Source organism: Microcebus murinus, chromosome 12 (genome assembly GCF_040939455.1).
Source record: "Microcebus murinus isolate Inina chromosome 12, M.murinus_Inina_mat1.0, whole genome shotgun sequence".
In the NCBI taxonomy this organism is placed as follows: domain Eukaryota; kingdom Metazoa; phylum Chordata; class Mammalia; order Primates; family Cheirogaleidae; genus Microcebus; species Microcebus murinus.
In genome coordinates this window covers 11,368,607-11,388,362 of record NC_134115.1, presented here as the reverse complement: position 1 = coordinate 11,388,362, position 19,756 = coordinate 11,368,607, and the positions used below count along the sequence as shown (strand labels likewise).

General features: G+C 52.2%; 1 protein-coding gene across 5 annotated transcripts in view; it reads right to left on the bottom strand.

The window, feature by feature from the left end:
* The window catches only part of DAPK1 (death associated protein kinase 1), a 186,502-nt gene that overhangs the window by 16,953 nt on the left and 149,793 nt on the right, over positions 1-19,756 (bottom strand). For all 5 annotated transcript variants that reach the window (XM_076008529.1, XM_076008527.1, XM_076008531.1 and 2 more), the window contains exons 19-20: positions 15,781-15,858; positions 4,134-4,356 (exon numbers count right to left, since the gene is read on the bottom strand). In XM_076008529.1, the coding sequence (XP_075864644.1) occupies positions 4,134-4,356; positions 15,781-15,858 (301 nt within the window). The remainder of the gene's footprint in view (positions 1-4,133; positions 4,357-15,780; positions 15,859-19,756) is intronic.

The following is a 19,756-nucleotide window of genomic DNA, read 5'->3' as shown; positions in this document are numbered from 1 at the left end:
GGGGAAATGGGTTTTTCTTGCTAACTGCTGCCCCGGTGGTGCAGAGTGGCCGGCCCAGCAAGGAGGGCCCCTCCCGCACGCTCGCTCCTCCCGTCACCTTGGATACTGTCCCTCCTTCTGCGGGGCCACCACTCAACAGTCACAGCCGCTAGCGTCCACAAGGCTGAGTGACGTGTGTGGCAGCCAGGTAACGGCGGTGTGAGGTTCACGAGAGGTCACTGCCAGCCCGAGTGCCAGGCCAGGAGCTCTGAGATGCGCCAGGCCAGAACCCTGCGGCCCCCCTGCCCCCGCCCTCCTCTCGCACTGCTCGGATCGTCCCAGGGAACCCGGGCTGGCTGGGCTCCAGAGGCTGCTGTGTGCTCTGAGCCCCTGCAGATGGGGCGGCTGCATTCTCCCACCAGGACACACGTCACACTCCGTCTCCTGCCTCGAGCTCAGCCTTTGCCTCCAGCGTTCTCAAAGAAGCCAATGGCAAAGGGCCCAACTCCTGAAAGCATGCGGACTTCCTGCCGTCTGACGATATCTTGTCCCCATGTGGGCATCTCCCCATAAAAGGAAAAGGGCTGCCAAATCTAGGAGAGGTGACAGGTGTCCAGAGCCCTGGCCTGGGGGAGAGCGGAGCATGGCCTGCTGGGCAGGACCAGGGCGCTGAGAGGGAGGATGTCGCTGCTTCCAGAACCACATCCCTTCCCAGGAGGCACACACTCAGGGGCGGCCTTTCCTGGGGTGTCCAACAAGGCAACGCTGCCCTGTCCAGTCCCTAGGACGCACCTTTCGTGACCAGAGTCAGCTCTCTCCAGGCCACCCTCACAGTGCCTGACATTTGTGCCGTGGCCTGCTTTTGCAGGGTGCTGCTTGGTGCTGACACGCCAGCTGGGAGCCCAGCAAGTGACTACCGACCTGCCAGTCAGGGCTGGCGGCATCTCCTCTGCCCAACCACCTCTGGATCCAGCTGGGGCCTGTGCCCGACGGCGGCTCCCTCAGACGCAGGTGCGCCCACCAGGGGAGGCCCACCCCACGTCGGCAGGAGGTGGCATGGGGCCTGCAGCACAGCCTCCTGCCTCTTCGCAGCCTTAGGCAGGTGCTGAATTAACTGCAGATGGATCTTGTTACTTCCAGGGACTGTTTGGATAAAAGTCTGGGCACCCCCTGGAGCAGGGGCCATGTGGGCGTTAAGCAACGTGGGCCTCGGTGGGGCGGCAAACCTCTTCTGTCTTTGCAGGCCCTTCCAGCACGTATGGGACCAAATCCCACCTCTGACATTGGCTAGGAGTGACCTTACCCGGGGTCACACACTCCAGCGCACTCCTGCTCCACTCTCCGGGGCAGAGCTGGGCCTCGGAGCTCTCTGTCCCGCTCTAAGGGACGCTTGGAGTTGAGGGGCGGGGCAGTGGAGACGGCAGGAAATGCGGAGCCTGCTTCCCTCTAAGTGGGGCCGCTGCCCTCCTCCCCACTGACCGGGCAGGCAGGTGAATCCAGCATGGCCAAAACTTCCAATTTTCCACAAGACTCCAAATATCCAAGTTTTGGGGTGAGATCCCTGGATTTTTAAATGCTGGCAACTAATTCAGCCTTTCTCCTCCCCTCTTCATCCTCGACAGGTGGCTGCAGCTTGTCCCGTGGGGGCCCTCCACCTTGCCTGCACGGACACACCTCGTGTCCCCGAGCCTCGGGTCACTTTCCTCTGAAATGGGCTCAGGACACGATCTCAAGGGTCCTGAGAGTCACGAGAGGACGCGTGGTGGCACCTGGACGCCAGGTTAGCGAGAGCCATGCTAGTGTCACAGGGGCCTCCCCACGGGGTCTCCTTCTACGGAGGTTTCCACACACGCCTTTGGCTTTTGTGTCCACAAGGACAGCGACCTTGCGGGCTGGACCACCTTGAGGGGTCCCTTTTGCCTTCTCTCTCGAGTCTTTCCGGTATTTGCTGCTTTCTTAGGACTTGCAGTTCCCTACGTGGACGTTCTCGGAGTTGTGCTTCCCGAGAGCATGAAGACATTTGCCCCAGGAGAAAGGGATGCAAGTGGAGCGCTGTCTTCCTTCGGGTCCTCGTGGGAAGCAAAGCCAGCAGCCCGAGACGCCAGGACGCCACATGTGCCGTAAAGAACTGAAGGGCAGGAGACTGAAGAAAGAGCAGGGCCCACACCCCTAACCGTCCTCTGGGGGGCCGGGCTCCCTCTGACCAGTGGCTTCTCTGAGAAATGGCTGTCGGGCGTGTGGCCGAGGGACAGGGAGGCAGCCTCCTCCCCAGACCCCCAACCGCACGTGCGGGGGGCAGCGGGCGGCTCATCTGGTCCCAGCGTGGGGCACCCACAGCCCCCGGGGCTCACTGCTCCCCAAGCTCCGGCTGAGGACGCCGTCCGCCCGCCGGTGGGCATGCTGACGACGCGCGTACCGAGCCGCGCTTTATCAAGAACCTACGCCAAAGACTAGGTATGGAAAAGTGACCGGAAGGAAGACGAATGGACAGGTGACTTCTGAGGCTGAAGCGGAAGCAGCAGGTGAAATCTCTCCCTCCCGGGGAGCTCACGTGCCAGGGGCATGATCTTCACACCTCCTCAGGCCTTACGAAAACCCCAGCCATTCTCTCCCCCGCCACCCCGTTTCCCGCACCTCCCACACTGGCTCACAGTGCAGTGACCTCAACCCACAGCAGGAGAGAGCTGCGGCCCTCTAGGGGTCACAGCAGGAACTGCGGGAGGAGCCGAGTGGGACAGTGACAATGGCCTGCAGCTCCTGCAGAGGTGGCCCCTGATCCTCAAATCTGGAAAACGAACGCCTTCAGAGAAGGTGGGACCCATGTTACACCCTCAAGTGGAACCTACATTACAGTGGAAAACAGAGCCGGTACATGGAGACGCCCTTGTGCAGAGTGTCATCAGTGAGCACTGGCTCAAGGCAGCAGACACTGTGTGTCACTATCTGCGTGACTCAGGGCGGCTCGCTGATCACCAGGCTGCAGCAAAACGGTGGCAGAAACACCTTGGAGGGCTGTCGTGTGGACTGAACGAGTGACACACATGCCACATTCTGCCCGGTTCCTGGCACACAGTGCTCAGTGATTATGAGCACGTGTCAGCCAAACTGTAATCATGCGAATGTGAATTCTTTTTAGTTATTACTGCTGTGTTCAGAGAAGAGAAGTTTAAAGGGGTGTGTAAATCTCAACTGTTCCCCGGCTACAAATGCTCCCCTGACCCCTCCCTCGCTGAGAGGGGAAGTTCACCGAAACACAGACTTTAGCACATTTGTTTTCCGCCTAGGAACGCATCTGACAGCTTTGTAATATCATGGACAGAAAATGAATCCAAGTCACAAAGCACGAAATCGTCATTGTATGGGAAATTCCCTGAATGTCTCTATTCTTATCTTCAAAATAATTAATTCCTCCCTCTAAAGGGGGGCAGGAGCAATCACGCGCAGGACGGTGCCGTTGCCTCTTGCTCCCCGCAGGTGCGTCTGCCCTGGGGGAAGGCACCTGCCAGCCCGCGTGGGTCCTCGGTCCTGTCTGCAAAGGCCAGGAGGACGGCGAAGCTTCCCGAGGTCTGTGACCAAGAGACAGACCAACTCTGAAAAGCAGTGAGGAGCCTAGGAAACCACCCTCCGGCTCTGATCTGAGCACAAATGGGGCTCCCTGAGGATCTGATTTTGCGCTCCAGGCCCTCGAAACACTGGGTGCCGTGCAGCACTCCGGGGAAGAAGCATGAGGGGGAGAACCCTGCTGGGGGCCTTGCTGACCTTGGGCTTGGACCTGTGTGAGTCCGAGCCAGGCGTGGGGAACCTGTGGCCTTGGGGCCACATGTGGCCTTTTCACTGACTCCAAATTTTACGAACAGATCCTTTCAATAAGGAACAGAGCCCTGGTGGAACACAACGCAATTCTGCCATGTGCACAGGCACCACACCGGACCTGGGTTTCTGTGGCTACGGTTTTAGGGAGGCCCTTGTTTTGCTATGACTGGGGCAGTTTGCCATCTGGACAAGGGGGATGCACACATGGCCACCAGCCAGCATAGACCACACTTGAAAGCCACCAAGGCCACGGGGTCAAGCAACAGAACACACCGCCTCTCCTTGACAGGGGAGCGCAGAAGCCCCACCCACGGGGAGCCGGCCCGCGTGGGGCCTCCTACCTGCGGGCTTGGAAGCCAGGGGCGAGGGCGGGAACCTGCTGGAGCTGGCGGAGGCCAGCCGGGGCCGGCGCCTCCTGAAAAAGCTTCTCAGCAGCCCACACTTGAGAGACTCCACCAGGGTGGTTTTCCCAGCGCCCGAGTGGCCAAACAGCTTGAGCTTGATTCTCGGCTGCAGGTTCTGCGTGGGCCGCAGCTGCTGGATGAACAGTCCTCGGTGAGTGTCCTGCACACGGAAGAGAAAGAGCCAGTTGTCACACACACAAAAAGACTCACATGACGATTCTCGGGGTTCCTGATCTCTGTTCTCCAACTTTTATGCAGATGTTTTGTTCTGTTTCCACTGAGTCTTTTAAAATTTCAGATAAAATTCACATAGCATGAAAGTCACCACTTTCCGAGGTTTTCAGTAAATTTGCAGTGCTGTTCCACCACCACTGGTACCTAGTTGCAGAGCAGGTGCGTCACCCTGCCAGGAAGCTCTGCACCCAGTAGGAGTCACCTGTCGCCGTCTGCTCAGCTGCTGGCAACTCCTGGTCTGCTTTCTGCACGGATCTGCCTGTTTCCAAGGCGTCCTGACGCACAGCAAATTGGGAGGAGCAACTGTGAGGGCTTCAATTTAAACGCGAAATTGGATCAGCCCTGTTTGAGCAGCTGGGCCTGTTCCTCTCTGTGGGCAGGGGTCTGGTTCCTTTAGGGCTGTGACAGTACAAGGGGATGGGAGAGGACTGGGGACACGATATCCTTGTCACTTTCTTCGTTCTCAGTCCTACAAGGAGAAGCAGGAGGCCCCAACCTGGGACAATTCACGATTCACTCACTCACTCACCCACTCACGCATCAGTGAACATGCATGGAGGCCTCCCCTGGGCTAAGCACAGTGCTGAGGACGGGGAGATGTAGCCTCACCCAGATCTGTAGCCCTGGGGAGATACACACCTGTGAACAACTTCCATCCAATAGCACCCAAGAGCTTTCAAAGGGACTGTGTCAACAAGGTGCTCCGTGAACCTACGCAAGTTCCCCGTGGTGGTACATCGCCCATGCCACCCTGTGTCATCCCCCACATCAGCCCCTCTTCCTACCACGCTGCCCTGCTCCATAACAAGCACCCATTTGGAGCTGTCACCTATAGCCGGAGACCTCCCCCTTCACCCCTAATAGGGAGCAGTCCCTCTGCTTTATCCTGCCGACTACCGTGCACTCCACAAAGCCTGTCCTGCTTGTCACGTCCTCCTGGAAGCTTCCTCCCCAGGCCACTTGGGCCATGCACAGCTCTCTGTGGTGACCCACCTGACTGTGCAATTGTGTGGAGCTCTGCCCTGTAGACCAGGAGCCCCTCGAGGGTAGAGATGGTGTCCCCAGCGCCTGGCAGCGGGAGGAAGCTCAATAAACAGGTGTTGTAAAAATGATTTAACTCAGAGGGGACCCAGGCAAGGGTGTCTCAGTACAATCTCACACCTGGCCGGACCTTGCCTTCCAGTTCTAAATCCTGGCAGGTGCTCCTGTGCTGTTGAGGACCTCTGGCGGGGCCACTGTCACTCTGCTGGAATAGCTGTGCTGTTGCAAACCCATGTAACTCTCCCGAAGGCTCTAATTCTCTACCCCCATTTTTGATTTCTAAACTAGGACCAGACTTTCTCGGCAGGGGAGCACTGACCCCCAGCATGCACCGTGGAGCTCTGTGGTGGCATTTTTAGGCCCTCAATGCTGTGTGCGCTGCTGGGGCTAGATGCCAGGTGTCCAGACAAGGCGCACACAAACGTCCCTCTCAGGGAAGAACTTCCTGGGATCCCCTGACTTCTGAGCATCTGCTGAGCATTTATATAGGAGAAAAACCTGTTTATAGTTATCGGAGCTGAGAACTGAACTGTATTTTACATATCACCCAGAGGGTTCTGGGGCCAGGGACATGGTTTAACATACACTGTGCTTTCCAAGATTACAACCATTTTATCAACTTGCTGTTGGATACACTTTGTTTTTTAAAAATTCTTTCCTGATTTTTCATTTCTGAAAATCTCACCACATGCTGCTGTGGCCTTGGAGCTGCCATCCAAGCCCTGCAGGGCTGTGGGCGTCCGTAGGATTGCACCAGTGACGGGGGGCAGAGGGGGAGGAGGAGGCACCTGTCACATTCCCTGGTCTCCTCCTGCCCTGTGTCCCAGCACACTGACACACGTGTAGTTTATCATGCATATCGTATGTTCCTCCCAGGTCTGTGTTACCCTACAGTGAGGGCATTCTACCGAGCCTTTATAGTTATCTGTGTAGGCGCATTCCTGTCTCTGACTTCCATTCCAGGAGAGGGAGGGGGGAAGGAAAGGGAAAGGTATGAAATGCTGGGCCACGTAGAATTGGAAGCTGCAGCTCTGGACCGTGACTGTAGCACATGAGGTTGTCCTCACTTGGTTTCTTCTTCTGCCTTCAAATCCCAACCGGTTCAGAGGCAAAGCTCCACAGAGGAAGGCAAGGGCTGGGTATCTTGCCAGCAATGTCCCTGATTTATTATCTGCGTTGGCACAAAAACAGCAAAGGTTTACTCTGAGAGACTCACACATTGGAGATGGCACCAACCAGGTGCTCAAGTCTCCCCGAAGCCACCTAGTGCTGCAGAGGCGTGACCCCCAAAGCAATCCTACCTCCCCATCCTACTCTAGCCTTTGGCAGCGGCCCGTGGTCCTCCTGCTGCATCTGGCAGCCCTGCCCCCACCTCCCCACACGTGAGTACCTGAGCTGCAGCCCTCGCACTGAGCTGCAACCACCTCCCACTGTGAACATCCCATGCAGCAGATACCGGCCTCTCCAGCTGTGCTTTGACCCACAGCTCACCAAGACACACGAATGCTTTGTCCCTCCCAGTCAGTGTCTGCTTCACCTGCGTCAGGGAAAGGCAGAAAACTTGCTCTGTGTTTAAACCCAATCACTGGATCTGCGGTGCCCTCGCCTGGGCAAAAGCACTGTGCCATGCATGGCGTGGGGCTCTTTTCTGCCAGTTTTGTGGCCTGTGGATCTTGACACTTTGAGCTTTGGCAAACACGTCCATCCCATCTGCAGGAATGAGGGCAAGTTTGTCCATGCTGTAGAGTCCCAAAGGCCTTCCAAACTGAGGGGACTTGAACCATGGTAAAGTAACCAGCACACACTGCTGTGTGGCTTCTAGAAGCCACTCTCAGCCCACTGGCTGCCTTGCTAGTACAGAGCACAAGTTATGCCTGTGTCCTGCCTGTACTGAGAGTCTGGCTCACTCCTCAGAATTCCATGCAAGATGGTGCTTGCCAGACTCTGCTGGCCACTCGTTTGCCTGCTTCCTGGCCCAGCCCAAACAGTGGGGGAAGAGGGCAGAGGCAGAGGCAGAGGCAGCCGGGAGGAGTTGAGACAGACGCACTTCCGGTCTGCAGCAATGATTCCCTCCTGCATGGCGTCTTCCAGCTCATGCTGTGTTTCCACTCAGTCCTTACTGAGACCTCCAAGAAACCTTTCTGGTCAGTATCGTCCTCCTTGCTTTCAGATGAGGAAACTACAGCTCAGAGAGGCCAGGGAAGTCGCCCAAGGCCACAGAGCAAAGCCAGAACTCACCACCGGGTCTTCTTCCTACCCCTGCTGGCCACTGAGAGGGAGCTGGGGCTTCCTCAGAAGCAGGGGAGGCAGGGAGGGACAGGACGTGCAAACTGAAGGCAGACCCCACAGCTGTGCGCTGCAGTGACAAGCACGGGGGACCACCCAAGGGGGCCCTTCACAGGGCGTCCCACTGGGAAGACTCCTCCCGGTCAGCACACCCTCTGGAGGGACTCGCATCTCCCTGGCGCACCCTTTCGCCCCCGCCAGGAGCTGTCACCTTGGCTGAGACTGACCCACTCACCCTTCCTGTGTCTTTTGGGAAGAGAAGCCAGGAAACTGCTCTCTCATCCAGACGGACAGAATTCACCCACATCTTGAAAGCAAGGAAAGCAACATGTCCTCGCAAAATGAAAAAGCAAACTGTCCTGGCAAATGAAAAACCATTTTGCTTGAAAGCAAAATGTCCTCGCCTTTCTGAGAAAATCTCACCTCCCCCTGCTGGATGACCCCTCTTCCTGCTCACTGGGACCCTGGGAGCATGCAAGCACAGCCGGGCTAGACACAGCCATCCCAGATGGAGTTTCCGAAGGGTCTCCTCTTGGTGAGGCGCGTTTTCACTTCTGGCCACCAGGTGGCGGAGCAGGGGCGATGTTCCAGGCCAGAGACAGTCGCTGGGAAGGCAGCTTTCATCAGCCAGTGGTCAGCGCCGGCCACCCAGAGGGAGGGCTCTGGGTAGTTCTAGAGGGTGGTGTGAGTACTCATTTATTTGCAGGCGGAGCACGAAAGTCCTTCCACAGTGTCTAGGTAACAAAAGCCACAAGAGCACTCTGAAACCTGAGCTGGCCACAGCCCCTGCTGGCCAGGCCCTCAGTGGCTGGGCCAGGAGGAGACTGTGCAGCCACCTCCCCTGGGAGTGGGAGGCAGGGCACTTCTGTGTGACCTAAATTTGGCTCTTGTCTTGAGATGTTGTCCAGTGTGTGCGTCCCTAGGTCCTTGTGTGTGGCTTGAACACACAGGGGACCTGGGGCGTCCAGGGGTGTGGACAAGACCTCCTGCAGTGCAGGGCGACACCAGGTTGGGAAGAGGAGGAGGAAGCAGCACTGAACTGCAGGAGGTGCCCGATTCTGCACCAGAGCCTTCCGGGTGGGCGCAGAGGTGTACCTGTAGGACACACATTCACCTGGCTGTAGCTTTAATCACATGCTTGAAATATTTACACAGGAATGAGGCTCAGTTTGGATTCTTGCTCAGGCTCAGGAAGTAACACAGCTCACACAATCCCAGTCCGAGCGCCATCATCTCTCACCTGGCTGACCAGATCACCTCCTATCAGGTCTCTCTGCTTCTCCTCCTGACGCTGACACTCCGGTCTGAGCATCCGGAGGAATTCCAGAAACCTAAGGCAGTCTCGCACCCACCAGCTTGACACACTTGGCCCGACACCAACCTCCTCACCCACGTCTATAAAGCTGTGCCACCTCTCGGGTCCCATCTGGCATCCTTCTCTGACCCCCAGGCTCATGCCCTGGCTTCAGCCCAGTCACCCTGTCTTTTGTTGTCTTTTGTTTGAGCACTCCCAACTCTTCGCTGCCTCAGGCCCTTTGCACTGGCTGTTCCCTGTGCCTTCCCCCAGCCCTTCCTTGGGTGGGTTCTTTCCTCCTACCCTGCAGAGGAGGTTTACATGTCACATCAGAGCAGCCTCCCCGGTGAGCCAGTTGAAAGGAGCCCCCCACTTTATCTCTTTAAAGAGCGCCAGTCACTTTATCTCCCTTCATCTTATTTGAATCTCCTGCACGGCACCTACCGCAGGGGCAGCACACCTCTCTGTGAGGGTCAGATGGTCTCTGCGGCAAGTGCTCAAGTCTGCCATGTGTGCACACCAGCCACAGGCGAGAGGGAACGAAGGGCGTGGCTGCGTGCCCATAAAACTTTATTTACAAAAACAGGTGCTGCCGGCTGAGGCCCCTGCGCCGACTTACACTCTCTGGCATTTTTCTTATTTGGGTCTGGCCAATTCTGTTCACTGTCGACTCTCAGTGCCTGGAACAGCTCTTGGCATTCACTAGACACTGTGAACATCTTTTAAATGCGTGAACGAGTATTATTTGATAACCGCATTGTTCTTTGCAGCCTGGTGAATCTCTTAGTTTCTAGTTTCCTTTCTTCCAGCACCTCCTCCCCTCTGGCAATTTAGCTTTCACTTCCTCCTCAGAAAAGGCAACTAAACATCAGCAGGGGGAGACCGTCCACAGTCCAGAGGGCCAGATAAGAGCACTGGGAGCACTGGCTTCCCACAGGTGGCAGATGCAGCTTGACCCACATGGACAGAAGCAGGAACTCAATTATGCAAATGCGGTTTCCTTGTGCATTTTTCATTGTGGTCAAACTCCCAAATTTTTCCTGTTTTCCAAAATATTTCCGGGTACCTTTCTTCACTGTCTAGTCTTAGGTTTAGGAAAAGAAACTACTTTTACACATGATCTTAGCCAAAAGGCCCAGAAGCAATAGGAAAAGCAAACTACTTTTACTATCAGCTTATGGAAAATCTGATTAGAAGGATAGTTGAACAAAATAAAAATAAGGCTACTGCCTAAACTCTCTGAAACTATTAAAATCAGACAAGAATGGGACCTGCAGGCATAGATGTTGTGAGAACAGGTGCCGATGCAAAATCTAGATGCAACCCCCCTCCCTGCCTGTCATAACAAGAGTCCCTCCTTTTTTCCAGAAGGACAAGTGGGTTTGGCTTAGCAGCAACACAGTCCTTCCTTGGGCAGGTTTGGAGGCTGCTCTGGGCTCTGTTTTACCTGTAGGACTGAGCACAGGATAGAGTAGACAGCACAACCTTCTTTTGTAATAAGGTGCTACCTACAGCCCGGATGGAGCTGTGGGGGCTTTCAGAGACCCCCAACGCAATGGCGAGCTGGTCAGCTACCTCCAGTGTCAGGGAGCGATCTGTGGCATTTGCTGATTCCTGTGGTGTAAATGCCCCCACCCTGGCTGATTTCAAGACCCTATGTGATGACGCTGAGTTGGGAAAACATGCGCATGGACAGTACCAGAGACTATCGCATACCACTGGTCCCAGTTCACTTCCTGTGGAGTTGGGCCAGAGCAGACCCCACACAGGTCAGCCCTGCCCTGGGCTCTTCCTTCTCCCACAAGCCCTGGCGTTGGCCTCAGCCACCCTCAGCCCTGCCCCTTTCAGGTGAGGAGCTCATGTGGGCCCCTGGAACACACGGGCTGCAAGGTCCCATCTCCCTTGGGTCAGACCCCTGCACTGTCTAACGATCACAACAGCCGGGCCCTCCCCCCTTCTATTCTCCAATGGTGCAGGCAGACGAGATGACTCTGGTTCTAGTTCCGAGTCCCCATTGCTTCCCTAGCAAACGTGGTTTAAAAATGCATTTTGAGGCAATGTCAAATGACGAGAGCTGAGAACACAGGGTGCATGTCTATCACTAATTTGGCCCATTTGGAAACCAAATAAAATGGCAGGCAATTTAGGGCCACCACCCAGGCTGTCCCAGATACAGACCTCTCCCCATGAAAGTGTTCTGCATCAACTCCAGTGGTCCTCACGGAGGCTGGCTGCACCCCAGGGGGTGTCAGCAAATGCGTGGAGGTGTTTCTTGGTTTTCACAGTATTGGCAGGCAGGGGACGCTAGGACATTAGATGCTGGGGTCCAAGGACGAGAAGCATCCTGCAAGGATAGGATGTCCCACGCACCCCAAATGCCCACAGCACCCTGGTGACAGACATGGAAAATATCAAGAAGAAAATGACACTGGAAGGAAGATGGCACCAAGATGCTCCGGGTATGAAGACACTCTTCCTTTCCCCTCCCCATTGTATTCTGGTTGTGAACAATCTCTTCCTCCAGGTGACCCGACTTCTAATTGCAAATAAATCCATTTCTGGACTTTCTCCTCAGGTGCTGTCTGCTCCCTGCAGCCCCTGCCACAGTCCTCCCTGTTGTGCGACTCCAAGGGTACCACTGTGACAGCTCAGTCATTTCCAATAACCAAGTATCCCAGTATCGGTGGACCAGGGGCCAAGCAGTTATTCAGGTGGGGATGGATTTTCACAGTGAAAAGGTTACACGGTGCCTGGCAGACAGCACCTCCCTTTTTGGCTAATCAGGAAGCTGCAGTCTAGAGTCCTTGAGGGATGAGGAAGATGAACAAATATGAGGGACTCCTTCAACACTGAGCCTAGATGATTCTGCTGAAGGGAAGAGGGACCTGGGCTCTGCTCGGGAAGGCAATCCGAGTGCACCATGAAGCAGGGTGGCTCAGCACAGGGACAGCAGCATGTGCAGAGAGGCTGCCATCCTGTCTGGCCAGGAATCCTCAGTGGAGCCACCCTGTGCCCCTCAAAGCGCGTAAGCAGACATTTCTACGCCAGGTGGGGACCTCAGCCCTGCACTTATCAGCATGTTGCCACGCTCTTTGAGCCTGGGCCTCCTGCAGGAACATTCCCCTCCGCAAACCTTGGGGATCTTGTAAAATTACAACGCCTGACACAGGAACTGAGGATTCAATGGCGGCTGTTATTGCAAAGGACTCTCCAGGGTCCCTGCCACAGTGGCCATCACTGGCACCCTCACAGCAGCTCCAAGAGTGCTCTGCAAGGTTCCAACGACAGCAAACAGGTGGGGATTACTGTGTGCAGGCACTGTGCTGAGGACATTATTTACATGGATCCATCCAACCCTTATCACCTTCCCAGAAGGTAGCACCAGATTCACCCTGTTTGACAAATGGGGACACTGAGGCACAGGGCTGTTGAGCAGCATAGTTCTCCCAGCAAAACCGTGGCAGAGCCGAGGCTGGAGCCTGGGTTGCCTCACTCCTGAGTCCGCGCTCTCGGCCACTGCCCTGTGTTTTGCCTCGGAAAGCGCAGATGAGGGGGAAGCTTTTCAGTGGATTCCGGGTGCTCAGGGGGAGGGTGTCCGTTAATCAGAGGCACTAAAATGACTATTCGTTGCCTTGAGCTCTCTTTTCGAGAAAAATCACAGGATAATGGCAAAATACTAAATGTTGTCATATTCCCCCTCTCCCAACCTCTTTTAAAAATCTAGGCACCCAAAACAAAGGTGCCAATGGATGGAAGACAATAAAGGAGAGCCCAGCGTGGGACACAGCAAGAGCTCCGTGAAATGCACAGTTCTGAATGGGAGTCAGCTCTGACGTACGGGGGCACGGAGCAAGCTGCTCCGTGTTTGTGACTATGACAGTGATCGCGGCACACGGCAGCAAAGGGGGAAACAGGAAGAGAGAGAGAAACCCTCCACCCAGCAATCCAGCCAACCTCAGCTTGCGGGCCACTGCTCTCCCTTAAGTCTTTTCTCTGACCGTTTCTTCGTTCTTTCCAGACGTGTCATTATAGTGCACATCCGGGTGTGCATCCAGCGCGGCAATCTACTTTCTAATAGAAGGGGCTGTTCCTAAGGCAAGGTGGGCGAGCCGCAGCACGGCCCCACAAAAGGCCCCGTCCCTCTGCAGGGGAAGGGTGTCTCCTGAGGGGCGCGTTGTTGGACTGCAGCACCCATGCACCCCGCTCTGATGGGAGTTTCCCAGGTGGTAGACCGTACTCCCAGCCAAGACAGAACGTGGCAACTGGATTTTCCACCGAGCTCCAGTGGTGGCTGGCACTGGCACTGTGGCAGCCGAGCGGGGGGGGGGGGGTGGCAAATACCTGGCAGGGACACGAGCCAGGCACCAGGTGCACAGCTGGGGTTCCAGTCTTTCTGTGTGGAATGGTGGAAAGCCGAGAACACCAGACCAAGCAGGCTAATATACCTGGTAAAGCTGTCAAGACTGTTTCTTTAGAAGCCCTTCACCATTGCTCAGTAAAGCGTTCTTTTTACAAGTGGACTGTAAGGGGAAACCTAATGAGTAACAGGAAAAAAAATCTGTGCCTATTGAGTCTGTGCAAAGACCAGATTTCCTTTGACTTTTCACTGTTGATGGATGCTACAGCAGTAACTGATTTACTCTAGCCCTTGTATCTGGACACTTTGTCTATAAATATAAGATTCTACACCCAAATGCAGGGCTTCTGCTGTACAATGCAGCCAAAACCAGAGGTTGCAAACCACAGGCCTGGGCTTTGGCTGTGTTTCATTTGGCTGGTATTGTAATTCAGATAAAGAAAGTTTAACAATTAGGAAATGTTATGTAAAAGTTCATTATTGATTGGTACCCTGACTATTAGGCTCTCTCCCTACGCCCGCCTTGCTTTTTCTTGTAAACAAAACGATCTCCCTTGTTATTCTAGTCCAAATTCTCACTCGCTGTGACAGTGAGACAGTCCATAGCGGTACAGGGAGGGAAATACAAAGCCTGCAATTAATTTACATATTTTCTGTAGGAACAGATGAGTCAGGCTAGGAACATTTTTCCAGACTTGGATCTTTCTGGACTTTCCAGAACAAAGGGGAGACCAAATCCCTGCAGCGGTCTGGGTGACCCCAGCCTTCCCTGATCGTGTGCCCAGTGCCTTTGTGGCCAGGTCTCAGAATCCAAAGCACAAGGGTGTGAACGTGAACAATCCACGACATTATCCCCCACCAGGTCAACTCCAAAGAGTTTTAAATATGCATGTGCACTTGAAATTGTTGAGTCTCTCCAAATCTATGCTCTGTAGAAGGAAAGAAATTATTCCAATTGATGTCCCCTCTACCCACGGCTAGCCAGGAGACAACCACGCACATGTAAACTTGCGATGCTGTGAAGGTGCAGGCATTACCACTCTCCCCAGGCCCTCCTCCACCCATGCACATGGCAGGGATCCACAGCAGGGTTTGGACAATACCTTTTCAACAAGTACTTAAGCCAACTGAATTATCTTTTCATTTCTAGAAAGTTTGTTTTTCAAAAATTATAATTTATTGTAAAAAATTTGGAAAAATACAGTAATGTTTAAAGAAGAAAATGTTAATGACTCACAACAGCCAAATCAAAAAACACCACTGGGAACATTTTCCTTCTCTGCATTTTGAACACAGTAGGGATTATAATGCACACACAATTTAGCTTATGCTTTGAAGCCCAGGGGACACCCTAGGCATTAAATTCCTGTCGCTAAAACCTATTCAAAAATACTTTGAAAGCCAAAAACCACTCTATTCTATAGCTGTAGGATAACGTGCTAGACATTATAGTTGGTCACCTGATGTTTCCAATTTTTATTACTTTATTATAAATAACACTGCACCTTTGCATATAAAACATAGAGTCCCCAAATTAAAGGAAATGGCTCACGTGAAGTCCCTTAATACACGTTGCTATGATGTGGCTGGAAAGGTACACCTGCTTTCACTTATTTTTATGTTTATTTATTTATTCATTTTTTGAGACAGAGTCTCGCTTTGTTGCCCAGGCTAGAGTAAGTGCCGTGGTGTCAGCCTAGCTCACAGCAACCTCAAACTCCTGGGCTCAAGCGATCCTCCTGCCTCAGCCTCCCAAGTAGCTGGGACTACAGGCATATGCCACCATGCCTGGCTAATTTTTTCTATATATATTAGTTGGCCGATCAATTTCTTTCTATTTATAGTAGAGACAAGGTCTCGCTCTTGCTCAGGCTGGTTTCGACCTCCTGAGCTCAAACGATCTGCCTGCCTCGGCCTCCCAGAGAGCTAGGATTACAGGCGTGAGCCACCACGCCCGGCCATTTTTATGTTTATTTAAACCTTAGAGCAACGATGATTGGCAAACAGGAGCTTAACTGACATCTTGGACTTCAAAACATAAGGAAAGAGGCAGAATCAGCGTCCTTGTTTCCTCTCTAGTTCATGGGAGGCAGATAGTGCAGAGAGGGTGGGAGGGGAGGAACCAGGCACAGCAACCGTAAAGAGGTCAAATGATTTCCAAGTCCAAATAGAGAAGAAGAAACCGGATAGCGAGCTTATGCATTTATGCCACGTGATATGCAAACCACAGGACAGGGACAGATGCCTCTTCGTAGAATCTGGGTGCCCAAAGCCTTGTTTTGTTCGCTCTCATAGTTTACAAGGGAAAAGACTGAGCATTTTTCACATAAATAAAAGTAGAGAATTTCAGACTCATAAACTGCATTTCTCACCTTCCGGAGTCTTGCAAGGAGACCTGCTACATGCTCATGCTGTTCTGATTTAGCAAGATCTTCTGGTGTCTTTCCGTCCTGTTAGAGAAAAACTGTTAGTTTCTTTTCTCTGAAAGAGAGGGCTGTGTGTGTTCCATACACCAGTTCCACCCATCCGGGGCAGAAATAAGCCTATCCTCGGATGCCTATCAGAAGCAAGTCAGATGGACCAAGAGTGTGTCTGGATTAGCTCCTTATCTGTGGAATGCTTATTTCTCTTGACTGTCCAGGAGGAAGAGAAGAAGTAGGAACACAACATACACTGGTGTCTTGCAGTCCAACAGGGATGCTAACTCTCACCCCAGTTGGGCAGAGAATAAAGATTGTCATTAGATGGCAAATTCTAGTCAGTGCAAGCTGATGTCGTACAATCAATATATGGGCAAACCTAGCCCTCATATGATGCCAACCCTGGTAATTACTGTGCATTTCAAAAAAGACTTAGTTTGACAATTTTAAAAATTTTTTAAAGTTCTTAATTATTAAGTATACATTATAGTTGTATGTATTTATAGGATACATACGATGTTTGGATAGAGGCATACAATGTATATTAATCAAATCAGGGTGACTGGGGATCCATCACCTCAAGCATTTATCATTTCTTCATGTTAGAAACATTCCAATTCCACTCTTAGTTATTTTAACTAAAGTATGTCCTAACTTATTGTTGACCATGGTCACTTTGTTATCTTATTGACAGGCAACTTCGACATATTTTTGGTAAACTTAAGACAAGGAAAAAGAGCTCATAGCACTTTGGTGGTTGCATTTTATTAAGAGACTTTCCTAGGGCTCCAGTTTCATACCGAAGGGATTCATTTCTGTTTCGACACCATGAATTTGCACGACGATGGAGGGCATTTACCCTGAACACCTCTCAACACCAGGCAGACCCAGTTCTCGGTGCTTGGCATGTAGTAACCCTGAAGTCACCCCTGGGAGGCAGGAGCTACCGCTGTGCCCATGCCACCAAGGAGAAAGAGAGGCTTAGGGGCTGTTCTGTTGCTGTTTTGGACAAAAACTTCAAAAGTAGAAAAGATGAGAAGCAATTTTCAAATAAATGAAGAGGACTTTTTAAAAAAACAAAAAAAAAAAAAAGAGAAGGATTTGTCCTATCTAATATGTTTGTAAATAACAAACAGAGATGAATCCCCATGGAAGCTTAGGGATGTCCAAAATCCGTTTAACCGAAAACCCCCCAATTCCTCAACTTAATTCTCTGAGCCATGACTGGGGTCCCATTAAACCAGCCTTTCTCCATCTCGGGACTACTGACATTTTGATCCGGGTAATTCTCTGTTGTGGCATCTCTTCTGTGCCTTCTGGGATGTTCAGTAGCATTTCTGGCTTTTATCCACTAGGTGCCAGTAGCATCCCTCAACTCACACTGCAACAGCCAAAAAAATCATCTCCAGATATTGCCAAATGTCCCCAGAGGGGCAAAACGGCCCAGCTGAGAACCACTGGTATAGACTGACGGCCGAGGACCATCTGGGAGCTCCGGAGGAGCCCTGTTTTACGTTCAGGACTGCCCGTCACTCTGCTCCTATGAGTCCTGAAACGTCTCCACAGGGCAGGGAAGGGCTTCTAGCTTGCCCTGGGGCGAATTAGGTGCCTTATCAGACACTGCATTTCCAACCCGAGGTGCATGACCAATCCTCTAGTTCCTTCACTGACATGAAAGAAGGCCTTGGTTACGTGGTTTCCAAACTTCACTGCACGTTGGAACACCTGGGGATCTTGGAAAAATCCCGCTCACTGGCTCTCACCTGGACACTGCTGTCATCAGCATGGCATGCAACCTGTGCCCCCCAGGTGATTCCACTGAGCAGCAAAGTCTGGGAACCACTGCCCTAGTGAGAAGAAATCTGAGCCTGGACTTAAGTTTCCTGCCCGCTGCGGTTTCCTCTTGCAGACCCCCATCCGTAGGCAGCACAGGTGGGCCGCCACTGCCGCGGTTACTCTGCACCACTCGGCCCCTCGACAGACAAGAGAACCTCCAGCAACAATAATTCCTCACCGTTGCCCCGTACTTCACAGTTGGTGAACCGTGTACCTCTAAAGGACACTGTTCGAGCTTCCAAAAGAAATGTCTGCCAGTGCAGTGGACATGGCTTGAGAACTTGGAGAAGAGGACCCAGGCTGAGGTCCTGAGCCTGCCCCTCCCGGCTGTGTAAGCCACTCGGCCTTCCCGCGCCGGGGCTTCTTCACCTGCCCGCACAGGTTCTTGAGCGGATGAGAGAAAACCAAACGGAAAGAACCAGCCCAGTGCCGGGCACAGAGGAGCACACGGTGGTAAGTCTTAATAAAACAGCTGAGAATTTCCCCCAAACTACCTGGTCTTCTGTCCGGGAGGGAAAGGGGCAGGAGCTGGGTCTGCTGCTTTCTGGTCTTGGCTCCACTGGGTGCCGAGCGAGGTGCTAAGGGCCACATCTGGCACACAAGTGACTTTATCACCTGCCGCCCTCCTGCTTACACACAGGGCTCTCAGGGACCCAACAAGTGCGTGCGTTGAAAGACAGAGAAAGAAGGCGGAGTGTCTCAGCACCCAGCTGTCCATCATCTCAACGTGGGGCCTGTGAGCCTTGGGGACCGAGTGACTGGAAAAGGATGATCTGGGCCCAGGAATCTGTGTGTCTTTTGTGCACTAGCAGCACCTCCCACTGCATGTCTAGCCCTGGGCAGCAAGTCCCAAGTTGGCAGCAGGACATGGGGAGAAACCCATGGAAAGGGCCAAAGGCCACTTCACTCACTGTATTCAGGAAGCTAATCTCCCAGTGAAAAGATGATCTGAAAGAAATATGCACAATAACTTCCCCAGTTTTCAGACAGTGTGGGTGCAAATGATAGATATTTTTAAACCACAGAATTGTAAGGATCCATCCATTTAGCTAAGTCCACCCAGTCAACAAACGTTCCATGTCCTGGGCACTTTGGTGTCATTCCTTCCTTCCTCCCTCTTTTTATCCAGTAGATATTTATTGAGCTCCCATTATGCACAAGCCTGGGGAAATAGCAGTGAATAAAACCAACAAAAGTCCCTATTCTCATGGGATATAAAATCTAGTGGATATCATCAGCAAAGAGTGAGAGTTTGACCTCTTCTGCCCCCATTCGGCCATCCTGTCTGACTGGTATAGCAAGAACTTCCAGCATTATGTTGAATAGAAGTGGAGATAGTGGAAAAACTTGTCTGGTTCCAGTTCTAAGTAGGAATGCTTTCAATTTTTCCCCATTCAATATGATATTGGCTGTCGGTTTATCATATATGGCCTTAATAATTTCAAGGGATGTCCCATCTATGCCTACTTTGTTGAGGGTTTTTATCATAAAAGTGTGCGGGATTTTATCAAGTGCTTTTTCTGCATCTATTGAGAGAATCATATGATCTTTGTTCTTGTTTTTATTTATGTGGTGAATTACATTTATAGATTTGTGTATGTTGAACCAGCCTTGCATCCCTGGGATAAAGCCCACCTGGTTGTGGTGAATTATTTTTTGTTGTGCTGTTGGATTCAGTTTGCTAAAATTTTGTTGAAAATTATTGCATCTATATTCATGAGGGATATTGGTCTATAGTTTTCTTTTATGGCTACATGCTTTCCTGGTTTGGGAATCAAGGTGATTTTGGCTTTATAGAATGAGGTGGGGAGCATATCATCCTTCTCAATGTTTTGGAATAATTTCTGCAGTATAGGTATGGGTTCTTCTTTGTATGTTTGGTAAAATTCAGGTGTGAACCCATCTTATCCAGGACTTTTTTTCTTTTTGGAAGAATTTTTATGACTGCTCCAATTTCTGCGCTTGATGATATGCTATTATACCTAGAAAATCCCAAGGATTCAGTCAAGAGACTCCTGGAATTGATAAACGAATTCAGTAAAGTCTCAGGATACAAAATTAATGCACACAAATCAGTGGCATTCATATACGC